Here is an 18850-nt window from a genome sequence, read left to right on the forward strand (position 1 = left end):
TCTTTGCTGGAGTAATGTGTTTAATACTGAACATTACACTTTACAAAGGATGTCAAAGCTTTCGAGGTGGTTCAGAGGAGATTTATTTGAACGGTTGCAGGGATGAGGGACTTCAGTTATGTGGGAAGATTGGAGAAGCTGCAATTGTTCTCCTTAGAGCAGAGAAGGTTAAGGGGAGATTTAATGGAGGTGTTCAAGGTTATGAAGGGTTTTGAACGAGTAAGGAAGGAAAGCTTGTTCCCAGTGGTAGATGGATCAGTAACCAGAAGGTACAGATTTATAACAGAAAACGCTGGAAATACTCAACAGGTCTGGCAGCATCTGTGGAGTAAGAAACCAAATTAACATTGAGTGTGTTGAATATGACTTCTTCAGAAATTCTGCGTCATGTATGAGTTAAAACACTAGCTCTGTTTCTCTCTCCACAGATACAGGCAGGCCTGCTGAGTACTTTCAGCATTAAGTTTTTAGTTTATTTATTCATTAATAATCACAAGTAAGGCTTACATTAACACTGCAATGAAGGTACTGTGAAATTCCCCTCGTCACCACAGTCCGGCACCTGTTTGGGTCAATGTACTCTAACCAGCATGTCTTTCAGACTGTGGTGAGGAAACTGGAGCACCCAGAAGAAACCCACACAGACATGGGAAGAATGTGCAAACTCCACAGACAGTGACCCAAGCCGGGAATTGAACCTGGGTCCCTGGTGCTGTGAGGCAGCAGCGCTAACCACTGTGCCACCGTGCTGCCAGGAATCGAACCCAATCCGTGGCGCTGTGAGGCAGGAGTGCTAACCACTGTGTCACCGTGTCACTGGGAATTGAAACCGATCCCTGGTGCTGTGAGGCAGCAGTGCTAACCAGTGTCACCATGTCACTGGGAATCGAACCTGATCCCTTGTGCTGTGAGGAAGCAGTGCTAACCACTGTGCCACTGTGTTGCCGTGAATCAAACCCCTGGTCCCTGGCACTGTGAGGCAGCAGCACTAACCATAGTACCACCATGTTGAGTTTGTGTGCCTCTATTTCAGATTTCCAGCATCTGCAATATTTTGTGTTTATTTTAGCACTGATTTAAGGTGATTGGCAGAGATGAGATCACTGATGTGTTCGTATCATAGAATGATGGTAACAGCACAAAGGAGCCCTTTGGTCTATCATATGTGTCAGCTCCCTAGAAGAGCAGCTGAGCTGATGCCACTTCCCCCTCTTTTCCCCACACCCCTGCAATATTTTTCTCCGCAGATAATTATTAAATCCCCTTTTGAAAGTCATGATTGAATCTGTGTCCACCACACTCACAGGCAGCGCATTCCACATCCTAACCTGTGTGGAAATCCTTTTCTCATGTTTTCTTCTGTTTCTTAGCCAATCACCTTGGAATAAGGATCCTCTGGTTACCAACCACCCGACATTTGGAATAGTTTCTCCTGATCTGCTCTGTCCAAACCCCTCATGATTTAGAATCCCGTTTAATCTTACAGCAAATGGTTGTGATCTGGAATATACTATTTGAAAGGGTGGTTGAAGCAGATTCATTAATAACTTTCAAAAGGGAATTGGATAAAAGGAGCAAAAAATTTCAAGGCTCGGGATAAGGTGCTGAAAGGTAAGTGGATAACTGCTTCAATGAGACAGCACTCGACACAATGGGCTGAATGACCACCATCTATGAAAAGATTGAATGATTCAAAGCAAAGCCTCTTGATGGAGGTAGATTTTCAGGTCCCACCCCTACACAGGAATCATCATGGGCGGGATGGGAAATTTCATAGGCTGTTTAAAAGTCTGTTGATCTCAGGCAGGATTTTCCAATCTCGGGATGGGTGCCATCAGAAATTCTGCCCATGATGTCAAAAAGATCAGTTACAGAGTGTTGAGATCACAACCATGCTCTCCATTTATGTACCCAGTAAAGACTGAAATCACAGCGAGGGATGTGGGATATATCAGTGTTACAGTGAGGGGTATAGCAGAGTGTTACAGTGAGGGGTGTGGGTATATCAGAGTGTTACAATGAGGGGTGTGGGATATATCACAGTATTACAGTGAGGTATGTGGGGTATATCAGAGTGTTACAGTCAGGCATACGGGCTTTATCAGAGTGTTACAGTGAGGGGTGTGGGATATATCACAGTATTAGTGTGGTGTGTGGGGTATATCAGAGTGTTATAGTGTGGGGTATATCAGAGTGTTACAGTCAGGAGTGCAGAGTCTATCAAAGTGTTACAGTGAAGGGTGTGGGGTATATCAGAATGTTACAGTGAGAGGTGTCAGGTATATCAGTGTTACAGTGTGGGCTTTATCAGTGTTACAGCGAGGTGCATGGGGTATATCAGAGTGTTACACTGAGAGGTGTGGGGTATATCAATGTTACAGTGCGGGGTATATCAGAGTATTACAGCGAGGGGTGCGGGGTATATCAAAGTGTTACAGTGACGGGTGTAGGGTATATCAGAATGTTGCAGTGTGAGGTGTCGGACAGTGTGGGGTGTGGGATATATCGGTATTACAGTGAGGGGTATATCAGAGTGTTACAGTGTGGGGTGTGGGATATTTAGAGGGTTACAGTGAGGCTATTGGATATTTGAGTTTTACATCCAGAGACAGGATAGTCCCCCAGTGTTCAGTTCATGCCTTGCAGACCAATGTATTTGCTGAATTTGAAGTGAGGTCCAGTGTTCGTTCCGGAAGGGCAGTGGTGTTTCCTCCAATGACTTAATCTGCTTGACTCAAGCCTAAGTTTGAAAGGAGAATTGGATAAATAGTTGAATGAAAGAACTGCAGGATTATAAGTGAATGCAGGGCAGTCAGGGCAAGCTGAGAGTGAAGCTTCACAGAGATGAGCTGCAGCGTTGGCTTTGTACTTCTGGACATGGGTGAAATGCTGATTTAGACAGATGACCTGAAGCTCTGTCATACTGCTGAGATTCTGTGTCCACATCTGACTGTGTCCCGGGTGAAATGGAAGTGAATGTAAATAAGGATGAGTGATGGGAGTGAAAACAGATATAAAGCAATTGAAGAATTTGCTCTACATGAGGATGTCACTGGAAATCAAAGCAAAAATGCAATGATTCTTCGTCACTCCAAGGTGAACGAAATATTTCAAGACTTTTCTTCCTTCTCTGCAATTTTTGCTAAACCATGTCGCAAATCATTCAATTCGTAGAGTTTGACATCGAGGATATCCAGCAGCTTCCGGGCATCACACTGGATCCTCTCCCGATCATTCACACAGTCGACCAGTGTCTGCTCAACATCCTGTAACTGCTGTTCCAGATCAGCATTCCGACTCTCAACTTCCTGAAAAATAATTGTCCACAGTTAAATGAGTTTGGTCAGTTGCAGCTTTGTCCAGGCCCGCAGGCCACTCTGTTTCCTTACTGTTTGTCCTGTTTCTATGAGTAAGAAGTCTCACAACACCAGGTTAAAGTCCAACAGATTTATTTGGTAGCAAAAACCACTAGCTTTCGAAGCGCTGCCCCTTCGTCAGGTAAGTGGGAATTCTGTTCACAAACAGGGCATTAAAGACACAAATTCAATTTACAAAATAATGGTTGGAATGTGAGTCTTTACAGGTAATCAAATCTTAAAAGTACAGACAATGTGAGTGGAGAGAGGGTTAAGCATAGTTTAAAGAGATGTGTATTGTCTCCAGACAGGACAGTTAGTGAGATTTTGCAAATCCAGACAAGTCGTGGGGGGTGGGGGGTGTGGGGAGCGGGGGGTGTGGGGAGCGGGGGGTGTGGGGAGTGGTTACAGAACCCAAGATCCCGGTTGAGGCCATCCTCATGTGTGTGGAACTTGGCTATCAGTCTCTGCTCAGCGATTCTGCGCTGTCATGTGTCGTGAAGGCCACCTTGAAGAATGCTTACCTGATGATCAGAGACTTAATACCCATGACTGCTGAAGTGTTCCCCAACAGGAAGAGAACACTCTTGCCTGGTGATTGTTGAGCGGTGTTCATTCATTCATTGTCATAGCATCTGCATGGTCTCCCCAGTGTACCAAGTTTGTGTCTTTATATGCCTTGTTTGTGAACAGAATCCCACTTCACCCAACGAAGGAGCAGCGCTCTGAAAGCTAGTGGTTTTTGCTACCAAATAAACCTGTTGGACTTTAACCTGGTGTTGTGAGACTTCTTACTGTGTTTACCCCAGTCCAATGCTGGCATCTCCACATCTGTTTCCATGGTGCAGGATGACAACACTATCTAAACTAACTTTATTAATCACACTTTTCCACAACGTGAACACACAACTGCAAGGCATTTGCAGCCTTGCTCCAACCTTCTCTGAAGTGCTATTTAACCTTCAACTCCTAGGTCAGGTGACCCATAAGTACAGTGTAGAGTATATTGTCTTTAATACTGGATTCCACTATCACAACCACACTATTATCACAGCACAGCCGAGCTCTAAAAAGGGAGGAAGCTGGACAAGGCATCAAATACTAGCACCACACATCACTGCCCCACCTCCCCCCTCAACCTTGTCCCCCCCCAACCATGCCCCCCAATCCTCAACTCTGCTCCACATCCCCTCAACCCTGCCCCACCCTCCCTCCTCAACACTGCCCCATTTCCCAACCCTGCCCCAACCCCCTCAACCCTGCCCACCCTCCTCAATCCTGCCCCATCCCCCCCTTCAAACCTGCCCCACCCATCCCCCAACCTTGCCAGCCGCCGACTCTACCTGCAATCTGAGCAGTGCCTCTTCCCGGTCACTTTCTAACTCGTTCACATCAGATTTTTGGCTTCTCAGCATCTGGATTTCCTAAGGAAAAACAAAAAGATCAGGGACACAGAGACGATGGCACTGGGGAGACTGTGGCACTGGGCAGACTGCGGCACAGGGCAAACCGCAGCACTGGGCAGACCGCGGCACCAGGGAGACCGTGGCATGGGCTGACCGTGACACCGGGCAGACCGTGGCATGGGGCAAACTGTGGCACTGGGGAGACCGTGGCACCGGGGCGACCACGGCACGGGGCAGACCGTTGCACGGAAGCAGACCACAGCACAGGGCAGACCGCGGCACAGGGAGACCATGACACTGTTGAGGTGGAAGGGAGGGAGGAGAGATGTGATGTCAAGCTGGAAGGAAAATGTGATCCTGAGGTGGGTAGAGACCACACACCGATGCCAAACTCATACGTTGAATGAATTGCATCCAATTCTAGCTTGGGTCAGGTTTCTCTCCGCTCAGCAAAGGGAAACAGTTTGGATGTGAATACGCACGATCAACAACAACTATATTACCCCGAGTGTGTCAGACAGATAAGGTTACCTCCTCTTTTTCCTTTAAAAGGCTCTCCAGTTCTTCCACTGATTGGCTGAGATCCGTGTTCTGGGTTGCAACAGTTACAACAGCCTCACCTTGTGACTCAAGTTCGATAATCTGGAGAATGAGCGGGAGTGCAGGCAGGGAGGAGTGGTTAGGGGCAAGGGATAGAAGAGAGTGGGGATAGGGTAGGGGAAGAGGTAGAGGGAGAGTAGGGGAGGAGGTGGAGGGAGGGTAGGGTGAAGAGAGAGGAGGGGGAGAGTTGGGGAGAGGGAGATTGGAGGACGGAGAGGGCAGGGGGAAAGGGGAGGGAGGAGAGGGGGAAGATGAGAGGAGAAGGGGGTGGGAAGGGATGGGAAGGGGAGGGGAGTGGGTGGGGGACAGGAGTGGGGAGGTGGGAGAGGGAAGGAAGGGGGAGGAGGAGGGAGGGAAGGAAGGGGGAGGGGGAGGGAGGGAAGGAAGGGGGAGGGGGAGGGAGGGAAGGGGAGGAGGAGGAGGGGGGAGGGAGGGAAGGGGAGGAAGGGGGGAGGGGGAGGAAGGGGGGAGGGGGAGGAAGGGGGGAGGGGGAGGAAGGGAGGAGGGGGAGGAAGGGGGGAGGGGGAGGAAGGGGGGAGGATGTGTTAAGGGGAGGCAGAGTTGAGGGGCACAGGCAGGGGAGTTGGGAGGGTTTTGAGGGGAGGGAAGGGATATGGGAGAAAGGGAGAGGGGAGGAGGAATGGGAGGGGGGAATTGGAGGGAGCGAACATTGGCAAGGTGATTGGGGAGGGCAGAGGGTGGGGACAAAGGAGAGGGGAGAGATGCAGAATGGAGATAATTGGGAAGGACATAGGGAAAGAGAGGTGAGTTGTTGGGGAAAAGAACATGAGGAACAATTAGCTGCTGGGTTCTGAAATATTTCTTAATATAGTTCCCAACAGAATTGTTGGCAGTGTGTGAGACTGTGTTTCTGTGTGTGTGAGTGTGTGTGAATGAGTAAGTGTGTGTGTGAGTGTGTGTGAGCATGCGAATGTGTGTATGCGAGTGTGTGTGTGAGACTGTGTGTGAGTGTGTGTGTGTGAGTGTGTGTGTGTGTGTGTGAATGAGTGTGTGCATGAGAGTGTGTCTGAGAGGGTGTGTGTGAGTGAGAGTGTGTGTGTGTGAGAGAGGGTGTGGATGTGTCTGAGAGAATGTGTGAGTGAGAGAGAATGTGTGAGTGAGAGAGTGTGTGTGTGTGAGTGAGAGAGAGAGAGAGAGAGTGAGTGTGTGTGTGTGTGTGTGTGTGTGTCTGAGAGAGAGAGAGAGAGTGTGGGTGTGTGAGAATGTGGGTATGAGAGTGTGTGTGTATGAGTGAGAGAGTGTGCGAGTGAGAGAGTGTGCGAGTGAGTGAGAGTGTGAGTGAGTGGTAGTGTGGATGTGTATGTGGAGTAGTGGAGGCGGGGTTCTGAGTCCATTAGCAGAACCCATCTCACTCCAGCAATGCACAGTTATTGAAACTCCTCCTGCTGACAGCAGCAAGGGATTGTTACTGCCTTAGCAACAGAGTTTACATTGCTTTGTTTATGATCATTGGACCCTTATTGTGCACAAAGATCCCTGTTTGGGATCAGGCTCCAAGTTGGCACAAAATGAGCAAATCAACGCTGGGTCAAGCATGGAGAAATGCTTTCCTGTTGCTCCCCCCACCCCAACCCTACAGCTCTCCCCCTGCTCCAACAGCCTCACCCGATCTCGCAGCTTTTCTGTCTCTTCCTTATAAGCCGTCAGCTGTTTCTTCCATTGCTCGACAGTGACATTTGATTCGTGCAATGCCTGCACCAGCTTTGCGTTACTCTCCTGCAGTGCAAACAGCTCCAACTCCCACTGTGATTCCCCAATGGAACTGGAGACCGAGAGAGAAAGAGAGGGTCAGTAACGTCAGAGGGGTAAGGTTTATTGTTCAGAGGAAGAGACAAAGATGTGTAGGAAGAGCAACCAACATGTGGGAGTTATTTTCATAGAATCATGGAATCCTACAATGCCGAAAGCGGCCATTCAGCCCAACAAATCTGCACTGACCACAATCCCAACCGTCCAGGCCCTATCCCCATAACCCCATGCATTTACCCTAACTAGGCCCCCTGACACTGTGGGGCAATTTATAGCACAGCCACTTCACCTAACCCGCACATCTTTGGACTGTGAGAGGAAACTGGAGAACCTGGAGGAAATCCATGCAGACAAAGGAAGAATATGCAAACTCCACACAGACTGGGAACTGAACCCGGGTCCCTGGCGTGTGAGGCAGCGGTGCTAACCACTGTGTGTTTCCTGGTGGTGTGGAGATTGGAAATCCCACTGGCAGCAGTAGGACCAGAAAATCCTGCCACTTCCTGTCGCCACAAGACACGCCACAGAGAAGCCAGAGAATCCCGGCGTTTGTTAATGTAGTGAGTCCATTTGACTCTTCTTATTGGGGATGGGCTTTGACAAAAGGTTGTCTGCATTCAAAATGTCGGCTCTTTTCTCTCCAGATGCTGCCAGACCTGCTGAGATTTTCTAGCATTTTGTCTTTTGGTTTTAGATTCCAGCATCCACAGTAATTTGCATTTATCTTCTGATTGGGATCTTGTTACAACTGTTTAAGGCGTTGCTGGGCATGCAACTAGAGTGGATTCACTAGGCTGACTTCTGGAGTGATGGTGTTATCTTCTGAGGAAATGTTGAACAAGATGGGCCTATAATCATTGGAGTTTAGAAGAATGAGGGTGATCCTCCTGAAACATTAAATATTCTGAGGGGCATGACAGGGTAAATGCCCTCCTGGGGGAATCTAAAACTAAGGAACTCGACTCCACTTAAAAATAAAGAGTCTCCTATTTCAGATGGAGGTGAGGAGGAATTTCTTTTCTGAATGGGTCTTTGGGATTCCCTTCCCCAGAGCATTGTGGAGTCTGGGTCACTGAATGGAACGCATTCAAGGCTGATGTGATAGATTTTTCATTGACAAGGGAATCAAAGGATATAAGTGGGGAGAGGCAAAAAAGTGGAGTTGAGATCAGATCAGCCACAGTCTTATTGAATAGCCGAGCAGGCTCAATGTACCAAACTTCTGCTCCTATTTCTAATGTTCTTAAGACAAAGGCAGCAGACACCATCACCTGCAAGTTCCCCTCCGAGTCACTAACCATCCTATAAAGACCATAAAACCTAGGAGCAGAATTAGGCCACTCGGCCGATCGAATCTGCTCCGCTATCCAATCATGGCTGATATTTTTTTTAAGCCCCATTCTCTTGCCTTTTTCCCATAACCCCTGATCCCCATATTAATCAAGAACCAATCTATCTCTGTCTTGGCTTGGAAATTATTCACTGCTCCTTCACTGTCACTGGGTCAAAATCCTGGAACTCCTGCCTGCACTGTGGGTCTGAATACTACCATATTGGGGTGGGGGGGGGGAATTTCTTAATGAAATTGCCCATTTCCCAAATATTACAGTGAGTATTTAATGAGAGGAAAATGTGAAAATATAATTCAGAGTGGCCTAGCAATTCCATCATCCCAGGAGAGAAGGCTTGCTGTTGTTGTCCACTTCCTGTCTGCGTCAGTTGACAGGATGTGAGGTCGGGGGAGATAAATCAAGATTCCAGTTAGTGGCGTTTGTGCGACTGGGAACCTACCCCTGGGAGAAGAGCGTCTTGAGCTGAGCACTATCCAATACCATCTCCCCATCACAGCTCTCCGTGTGGTACAGCTTGGGACCACTGCTCCCATTCGCACTTGCCGGCTGCAGTGGGGGTGAATGAAGATCTCCAGACAATTCCTAAAGCAGAGGAGACATTTAATACGTCAATCCTTCATCAGCAGAGACTAGAAATAAAATGGGGCAGGAGGAGAGGGAGCCCAGCACTGGAATAAAGGAATTGGCTGATGTGTAGAATGAGGCCAATAGGAAATATCTTAGCAGAGACAGAATTAAAGCACAGAAAGAGTCGAGAAAGTAACGAGAATGAGAGGAACAGAGTGAGAATTAGGAAGGGGGGGAGGGAAGAAAGATAGTAGGCAAGAGGGAAAAAGTGAAGGAAGAAAGAGGAAGGAGAGAGAAGTATACAGCCAGAAGGAGCTTGGAGGGCATGCAAAGATGCATAAAGAGAGGAAATGAGAAACAAATAGTTTCAGGACAATGACAATGGGTCAGACATGGACAAGAAAACTCCTGCCGATTACCACTTATTGTCCCCTCCTCCTCAGCTGATGAATCTGTATATCTCCATGATGAGCGCTATTTGGAGGAAGAACTGAGGGAGCGGGTGCAGAATGTACTCTGGATGGGGACTTCAATGTCCATCACCAAGACTGGCTTAGTAGTTCCACCACAGACCAAGCTGGCCAGGTCCTACTAGACTGGGACTGTGGCAGGTGGTGATGGAACCAACATGAACGGAAATGTACGTGACCTCATCTTCATAACCTGTCTGCTGCAGAACAGTCCTTGTGGAAACAAAGTCCAGTCTTCACATTGAGAATACCCTCCATCATGTTGTGTGGCACTGTCACTGTGCTAAATGGGATAGATTTTGATCTAGCAACACAAGACTGGGCATCCATGAGGTGTTGTGGGCCATCAGCAGCAGCAGAATTGTACTCAACCACAATTTACAATCTCACATCCCATCATATTCCCCACTCTACCATTACTACCAAGCCAGGGGATCAACTCTGGTTCAATGAAGAGTACAGGAGGCTTGCCAGGAGCAGCACCAGACATACCTAAAAATGAGGTGTTGACTTGGTGAAGCTAAAACACAAACAGCATAAACAGCAAATAAACAGAGCTAAGCAATCCCACAACCAGTAGATCAGATCTAATCTCTGTAATCCTGCCACATCCAGCCATGAATGATGATGGACAATTAAACAACTCAGAAACAGAACAAATCCAATCCAGCCAATTACCACTCCATCATGGGAGGAGGAGGCTCCACAAATATCCCCATCCTCAATGATGGAGGAGCCCAGCACAAAGTGCAAAAGATAAGGCTGAAGCATTCGCAGTAATCTTCAGCTAGAAGTGCTGAGTGAATGATCCATCTCGGCCTCCTCCAGTGGTCTCCAACGTTTCAGATGCCACTCTCCAGTCAATTCGATTCACTCCACGTGACATTAAAAAACAGCTGAAGGGACTGGATGCTGCAAGGACAATGGGCCATGACATAATTCCAATGATAGTACTGAAGACTTGTGCTCCAGAACTTGCCATGTCCCTAGCCAAGCTGTTCCAGTACAGCCACAACACTGGTATCTAACCAGCAATGTGGAAAATTGCCCAGCTATGTCCTGGACACAAGAAACAGAACAAATCCAACCCAGCCAATTACCACCCCGTCAGTCTACTCTTGATCATCAGTAAAGTGATAGAAGGGGTCATCAACAGTGCTATCAAGCAGCAACTGCTTAGCGACAGTCTGCCCATGAACACTCCGTTTGGATTTTGCCAGGGTCACTCAGCTCCTGACCTCGTTACAGCCTTGGTTCAAACACGGAGGAAACAGCTGAAAGCTAAAGATGAGATGAGAGTGACTGCCCTTGACATCAAGACAGCATTTGACCAAGTAAGGCTTCAAGGAGCCCTGGCAAAACTGGAGTCAATGGGAATCAGTGGGCAAATTCTCCTCTGGGGTTGGAGTCATACCTGGCACAAAGCAAGATGGTTGTGGTGGTTGGAGGTCAACCATCTGAATTCCAGGACATCTCTGCAGGAGCTCCTCAGGGTAGAGTCTGAGACCCAACCATCTTCAGCTGTTTCACCAATGACCTTCCTTCCATCATAAGGTCAGAAGTGGGATGTTCGCTGATGACTGCACAATGTTCAATATCATTCAGACTCCTAAAAGTGCTGAAGCAGTCCATTTCCAAATGCAACAAGACTTGGACAATATCTAGGCTTGGGCTAACAAGTGGCAAGTAATATTCATGCCACACAAGTGCCAGGCAATGATGTCTTCGACTTGATTTAATTTGATTTATTGTCACATATATTAGTATACAGTGAAAAGTATTGTTTCTTGCCCACTATTCAGATAAAGCATACCGTTCATAGAGAACACTAGGTAATTTCACAACACCAGGTTAAAGTCCAACAGGTTTATTTGGTAGCATGAGCTTTCGGAGTGTTGCCCCTTCATCAGGTGAGTCAACACTCCGACAACTCGTGCTACCAAATAAATCCGAGTCCAATGTTGGCAACTCCACATCACGTTCATAGAGAAGGAGAGAGTGCTGAATATAGTGTTACAGTCATAGCTAGAGTATAGAGAAAGATCGATTTAATATGAGGTAGGTCCACTCAAAGGTCTGAGGAAAGAAGCTATACTTTAGTCAGTTGATATGTGTTCTCAGACTTTCATATCTTTTTCTTGATGGAAGAAAGTGGAAGAGAGAATGTCCGGGGTGGGTGGGGTCTTTAATTATTACTGGCTGCTTTTCCGAGGCAGCGGGAAATGTAGACAGAGTCAATGGATGGGAGGCTGGTTTGAGTGATGGACTGGGCTCCGTTCTCAACCCTTTGTGATTTCTTGCAGTCTTGGACAAAGCAGGGGCCATACCAAGTTGTGATACAACCAGGAAGCATGCTTTCTATGGTGCATCTGTAAAAGTTGACGAGAGTCATAGCAGACACATAAAATTTCCTTAGTCTTCTGAGAAAGTAGAGGCATTTGTGGGCATTCTTAACAATAGCATCAGCATGGGGGGACCAGGACAGGTTGTTGATGATCTGTACACCTAAAAATTTGAAGCTCTCGACCATTTCTACTTCATCTCCGTTGATGTAGACAGGGATATGTTCTCCTCGACGCTTCCTGAAGTCGATGACAATCACCTTTGTTTTGTCGACATTGAGGGACAGATTATTGTCGCTGCACCAGTTCACTAGATTCTCTATCTCATTCCTGTACCCTGTCTCGTCATTGTTTGAGATCACACTCACTATGGTGGTGTTGTCAGCAAACTTGAAAATTGAGTTGCAAAGGAATTGGCCACACAGTCAAAGTTGTATAAGGAGTACACTAAGGAGCTGTGGACATAGCTTGTGGGCATCGGTGTTCAGGATGATTGTGGAGGAGGTGTTGTTGCCTATTCTTACTGATTGCCATCTTTGGGTTAGGAAGTTCAGGATCCAGTCGCAGAGGGAGGAGCCGAGCCCCAGGCCACGAAGTTTGGAGATCAGTTTCATGGGAATAATGGTGTTGAAGGCTGATCTGGAGTTGATAAAAAGCAGTCTGACATGGGTGTCTTTGTTATCAAGGTATTTGAGGGTTGAATGCAGAGCTTGGGAGATGACATCTGCTGTGGACCTGTTGCGGCAGTAGGCGAATTTTCACATTTCTCTTCCACAAACATACAATTCCTCCACCACTGAGAAACTAGATGTGTATACCATCAATAAAATGTACTGCAAGAACGCTCACCAAGGTTCCTTAGGCAGCACCATCCAAATTCATGATCACTGTTGTTCAACACAGAGGAGCACTGATTCATCAGGAATGGTATGCGGCCATCGGCAGGAGGTTTCCTTGCCGGTGTTTGACGTGGTTCATGAGAGTCGATGTTGAGGACTCTTACGGCAACTCCCTCTTGATTATAAACCGTGGTGCCGCCGCCGACAGCTCAGCTGGTCTGTCCTACCGGTGGGACCTAAGAATGGTAATTTTGGTGTCTGGGACTTTATCTGTAAGGCATGATTCTGTCAGTATGACGATGTCAAGCTGTTGCTTGAAACTCTCCCAATTTTGGCACAAGCCCCATATGTTAGTGAGGAGGACTTTGTAGCATCAACAGAACTGAGCTTGCCATTGCTGCTTTCAAGGCTTAAGTCAATGCTGGGTCATCTATCCAGTTTCATTCCTTTTTATTGATCTTGTGGCAGTTGAATACAACTGAGTGGTTTGCTCGGCCATTTCAGAGGGGCATTTAAGAATCAATCATATTGCTGAGAGTCTGGAATCACATGTAGAATAGACCAGATAAGGATGACAGATTTCCTTGCCTAAAGGACATTAGTGAACCAGATGAGTTTTTGCAACAATCAATAATGGTCTTATGGTCATCATTAGACTTTTAATTCCCAGTGTCTTTTCATTGAGTTGAGATGACAGCATCTCCTCTGATAAGATTCAAAGCCAGGTCCCTGAATCTTTGAATAACTAATCAAGTGACAATACCACTTTGCACCACCTCCCCTAGTGAGCTAGAAAATCAGGTATGATCCTGCAGAATGGCTCAGAATCCAGCATAGGAGAACTAAAGATAATCAAGAGAATAAACTACGAGGAATATAAAAACTGACTATAAGAGCTTTTTTTTAAAGAGAAAGCTCAAGGGGACTAGCAGGGTAAATACATGTGGTTAAGGGGATAGATCCTGGGTGGGATTGTTGTTGTTGAAGGCTCAATAGACTGAATGGCCTCATTTTGCACTGTAGGGACTCTATGATTCTATAATGGTGGGGTCGGCTGAATGGGCCAAATGGCTTAATGCTGTTCCTATTTATGTTGGTTTACATAGGTTTAGAATGTACTGGTGAGCAGAGAGACTTGGAGAGAGGTAGAGCGTGATAGTGAGTCAGCAAGTGTGAGAGCAAGTCAGCGTGAGAAAGTGTGAAAGCATAAAAGAGCGAGCGTGAGAGTGAATGTGAGACCAAGTATGACAGGGCGGGAGAAAGAGCAGGCATGAGGGCACAAGAATGAGAAAATGAGTGAGTGAACATGAGAGCATAAGTGAGTGAGCAAACACAAGGGAGCAAATGTGAGGTCCAAGTGAGCAAGCGCGAGGGCCCATGAGGGAGCGAGTGAAAGAGCGTGAGTTTACGACAGTGAGAGACTGCGAGGGCGAGCGAGAGACTGTGAGGTCAAAGAGAGACTCCGAGGGTGAGAGAGAAAGCGAGCGAGTGTGAGAGAGTGAATGAGCAAGGAGAGAGCGATTGAGCAGGAGAGGGAGGAAGCATGAGAGAAAGCAAACAAGCAGGCGTGAGAGAGAGAGAGATTGTCCGAGCGTGAGAGCAAGGGAGCAGGCACGAGAGAGGGAGACTAACCTAGCATGAGAGAATGAGCGTGAATGAATGTGAGGGAGACAGCATGAGGGCGAGAGCGCGGGCATGAGGGCTTGAGGGAGAGTGAGCGAGCGGGCATGAGGGAGACCGAGCAAATGAGCATGAGAGAGCGAGTGCCAGCTGGAGCAAATGCCTGATGGAGCGAGCAAAAGGAAGAGTGTGCTGAGGGAGCACTTGTGAAAACAATGTATGAGAGAGGCAGAGCGCACGATTGTGTGTGAGAAAGGAGAGTGCATGATGCAGAGGGAGACAGGGAACAGGTGGTTGTGGAGAGGGAGTCAGGTGAGGAGATGGCGAGTGGGGGAAGGGAGAAGGGTCAGGACAGGGGTCTGAGAAAGAGGCATGAGGAGAGGAGTGGCAGGAAGAGGAGGTCAGAAGGAGGGATGGGAGATCGAGAAGAGGTGGGTGAGGAAGAGTGTGCAAGAATGAGTAAGGGTCTGAGAGTGTGGGATATTTGAGAGTGAGATGGTGTGTGGGAGTCTGTGAAATAATAGTGTTGAGGGTGATAGAAAGAGTGTGAGAGAGAGTATATGTATGTGGGAGAGAGCAGACAGCGACTGAAAGGGGGATGAGAATATGATAAATTTGGACAGGTGGGTTGTGTTGGGTCACAGCTGGGAACATTTTAGAAGCAGCATATCCTCCCCCACCCCAAACTATTCAGACTGACAGACCAGCTCTGCCCAACTGCTTATATGCAGAGGAAGAGAGGAACAAAGACAACAAGGATAGAGGGATTGAAACAGAGGGTGAGATAGAGTGATTTCAACTGGGAATGAGTGCAGACAGAGAGAGACTGAAGGAGTTCACATGGGGGCTGGGAGAAGGCGGCGGGGGTGGGGAGAGTCCAGGCAGTGGGGCAGATGGGGCAGGGGAGAGAAATTAAGTTGAGAGGGCAAGAGAGAGCTAACCCCACTTGGTGTTCCAGATGTTACCCCAGGAAATATTCTGATAAATATGTTTTGATGTGTGTATGTGTATGTGTGCAGTTATTGCAGAGTTACAGCAGCTCCCCGTGGAATCAGATTCACACATGGGATGAATGGGCACAGATGCAGATGCTCACTCCTAACTCTAAGCCTAGAGTCTGGTCAGTGAGGATTATTCCAATCAGGATTATCTGTTGCTGCTCTAAGCTCTGCATTAATATGATCACATTATCCAACTCAGAAATATAATGGGACACAGATTCCTGAAGAAAAGTATAATTTGTCACATATTCCTACCTTGTTATTAACAACCTGGTCAATAAGCTACAACCAAGAAAAAATCCCAAACTCTGATCATAACTAACATTGCGGTCACTGTGTACCTGTCCTGGGAGTGTTTTTCACAATAGCATTTTTTTCAATGTTTTTGATAGGAAAAAAAGGTGCTTTACTCTGTATCTAACCCCGTGCTGTATCTGTCCTGGGACTGTTTGATGGGGACAGTGTAGAGGGAGCTTTACTCTGTATCTAACCCCATGCTGTATCTGTCTTGGGAGTGTTTGATGGGGATAGCGTAGAGGGAACTTTACTCTGTTTTTAACTGCACGCTGTACCTGTCCTCAGAGTGTTTAATGAGGACAGTGTAGAGGGAACTTTATTCTGTATCTAACCCTGTGCTGTACCTGTCTTGGGAGTGTTTGATGGGGACAGTGTAGAGGGAGCTTTACTCTGTTTCTAATGAAGATCCCAATGCTCCACATTACCTGTTTCAGGATTCTGGTGTATGTGATTGCACTCCATTCTGTTCACTCTCTAAGGTAAAAGATCAGATTATTTTTGGATGCTGCCCTATATAGCTGACTGCTATACAAGATGAATTAATTGTGGGACTGAGGATTGTTGCAGCAGCTGATTCACGTGAATCAGTCTTTGACCCATTAAATCTCCAGCTTCTGCAGCAGCTTCTGTCCACTTGTTTCATCATTTCAAAGACACAGAAATAGGAGCAGTCACAGGCTGACACAGCAATCCTAAATCTTGCGGGTCTCCAGGATCCCAGAGCCAGAGCAGTAGCTATCCTGCTCGATCCCAGTGTGTGTTTGGTCACTGGGTCACACTTGGTCCTTCCCTTCCACAGTAGCTCCAGCCACTGTTTCCTCAAATTGAAATTTGGATACTGGCTGGGACCAGAACAAACATGTCAGCTTGATGCTGAAACTGGGTTGAGGTTTGGTCGAATATCACCAACTAATTTAGCAGCTTTAAACTTGATAGGATAATAACGGAGTGTCCCAGAGCGCATACCAAGCTTCATAACATCAGGCTTTCCTCTGTATCTAATCTCGTGCTGTACCTGTCCTGGGAGTGTTTGATGGAAATGGTGTAGAGGAAGTTTTACTCTGTATCTAACCCTGTGCTAGATCTGTCCTGGGTATGTTTGATGGGAACAATGTAGAGGAAGCTTTACTCTGTATCTAACCTCGTGCTGTACCTGTCCTGGGAGTGTTTGATGGGGACAGTGTAGAGGAAGCTTTACTCTGTATCTAACTCCATGCCTGTAACTGTCCTGGGAGCGTGTGATGGGGTAAGTATGGAGGGAGCTTCACTCTGTATCTAACTCTGTGCTGTATCTATCCTGGGAGTGTTTGATGGGGACAGTGCAGAGGGAGCTTTACTCTGTATCTAATCCCATGCTGTACCTTTCTTGGGAGTTTTTGATTGAACATGTGGAGGGGGCTTTACTCTGTATTTAATCTTGTGCTGTACCTGTCCTGGGACTGTTTGATGGGCATGATGTGGAGATGCCGGTGTTGGACTGGGATAAACACAGTAAAAAGTCTCATAACACCAGGTTAAAGTCCAACCAGTTTATTTGATAGTAAATCCACAAGCTTTCAGAAACACTGTTCCTTCGTCAGGTGTGTGGAAGGTTCTGAACCTTCACACTGAGCAATAATTCATATGGGATTAGTGTAATTTATTCACTTGGATAGAGGATTAGTAACCAACAGAAAGTAGAGAGATGGCATAAATGGGTCTTTTTCCAGTTGGCAAGATGTGACTAGTAGCGTGCCACAAGGTTTGGTCCTCAGACTTCAGCAATCTATATCAACAATTTGGATGCAGTGATAGTAGATACCATAGCCAAATTTGCTGATGACACTAAAATGAGTGGGATAGTAAACTGCGATAATAAGTTTACAAATGGGGCAAATTTGGCAGATGGATAAGGGTGAGGTTATCCCTTTTGGTAAGAAAAATACAAAGGCAAATTATTATCTAAATGGAGAGAAACTTCAGAATGCTTTGCTGCAGAGGGATCTGGGTGTCCTCGCGCATGATACACAATAATAATATGCAGGTACAGCAGGTAATAAGGTAATCAAGTTCATTGCTGTTTTTTGAAGCAGGTCTGGCCTTTTTGCCTGCATCTTTTTTTGTACTGTTGTTGGAGCAGGATAATTGAAGCAATGTTTATTTTTAATTTTACCTAATGCAGTGCCCTGGACTTTTATGACCCTTTTGGAATTATTGGGTGAGGAATAATTAATTACAGGTCAGGTACCTTTAAACAGTTTCTTGTCCCCCCACAGGGAAGTACAAGGCATTAGTTTCAATTTGGGAAGAAGCTATTTGGACTGCAGTGTTCTCTTTCTCTCCCTGGAGTGTAAATTCTGCTGTTTGTTAAGTGCAGCTGGAAGCTAGAGGCAGGCAGTATCTCTGAATGTCTCAAGGTGTGCTGGAAGTTCCAAAATTGAGACGGCCTCAGTATTTTCAACCCACCATCCAAAGGTGTAATCCACAACAGGTGTTGGAAAGCTATAAGGTCCAGCATCATGTGAGCATACTTGTTTCTGTGTCAAGCCTAGAATGGGATGTAGATTTGTGGGGGCTGTTATTCTGGGAACAGTACATTTTACTGTTAAGGTTTATACAATGTTATGATTGTGTTTTGTAATTGGTAAATGTTATTGCTGATTTTTCTTATTATGGTTTAACTGTGTTCTTAAGTAAACTTAACTGTGTTCTTAAGTAAAAGCTTTAAGGCTCACTTGAATCACCCCTCAAACGAAACATCTTATGTTCATTCACCTGGGACAAATTCAAAGCACAAAACTTGTGGTCTAGGCTGACTTCATAAAATAGGTTGGAGTTTCTGACCTGGTTTATAACGAAGGCAAATGGAATTTTGGTATTTATTGCCAAAGAAATGGAACATAAAAGAAGTAAAGTGTTGCTGCTGCTGTACAAAGCATTAGTGAGACCACACTTAGAATATTGTGTACAGTTTTGATCTCCTTATTTGAGGGGGGATGGAGTTGCATTGAAGCGGTTCAGAGGAGGTTCACTAGATTGATTCCAGAGACGACGGGTTTGTCTTACAAAGAGAGATTGGACAGGTTAGGCCTATACTCCCTGGAGGCTAGAAGAATGAGAAGAAATCTAATTGAGGAGTAAAAGATGATAAAGGAGATTGACAAAGAGACGTGGAGGGGGTATTTTCTCTTGTGGGGCTTTCTAGAACAAGAGATCAGTGTTAGGATAAGGGGTGGCAGATTTAAAACAAA

At 46.5% G+C, this 18850-nt stretch overlaps 1 protein-coding gene across 1 annotated transcript in view; it reads right to left on the reverse strand.

The window, feature by feature from the left end:
• Positions 1–18850, reverse strand: part of LOC145358520 (homer protein homolog 3-like) — a 57185-nt gene continuing 38335 nt past the window's right edge. Inside the window, exons 5-9 of the mRNA XM_080212651.1 lie at positions 8924–9066; positions 6989–7145; positions 5294–5404; positions 4700–4780; positions 1–3308 (exon numbers count right to left, since the gene is read on the reverse strand). Coding sequence (XP_080068777.1) covers positions 3111–3308; positions 4700–4780; positions 5294–5404; positions 6989–7145; positions 8924–9066 — 690 coding nt within the window. The 3' untranslated portion in view covers positions 1–3110. The remainder of the gene's footprint in view (positions 3309–4699; positions 4781–5293; positions 5405–6988; positions 7146–8923; positions 9067–18850) is intronic.

The sequence above is a fragment of the Carcharhinus amblyrhynchos genome, chromosome 26, assembly GCF_965287045.1.
Source record: "Carcharhinus amblyrhynchos chromosome 26, sCarAmb.v2.hapA, whole genome shotgun sequence".
NCBI classification, from domain to species: domain Eukaryota; kingdom Metazoa; phylum Chordata; class Chondrichthyes; order Carcharhiniformes; family Carcharhinidae; genus Carcharhinus; species Carcharhinus amblyrhynchos.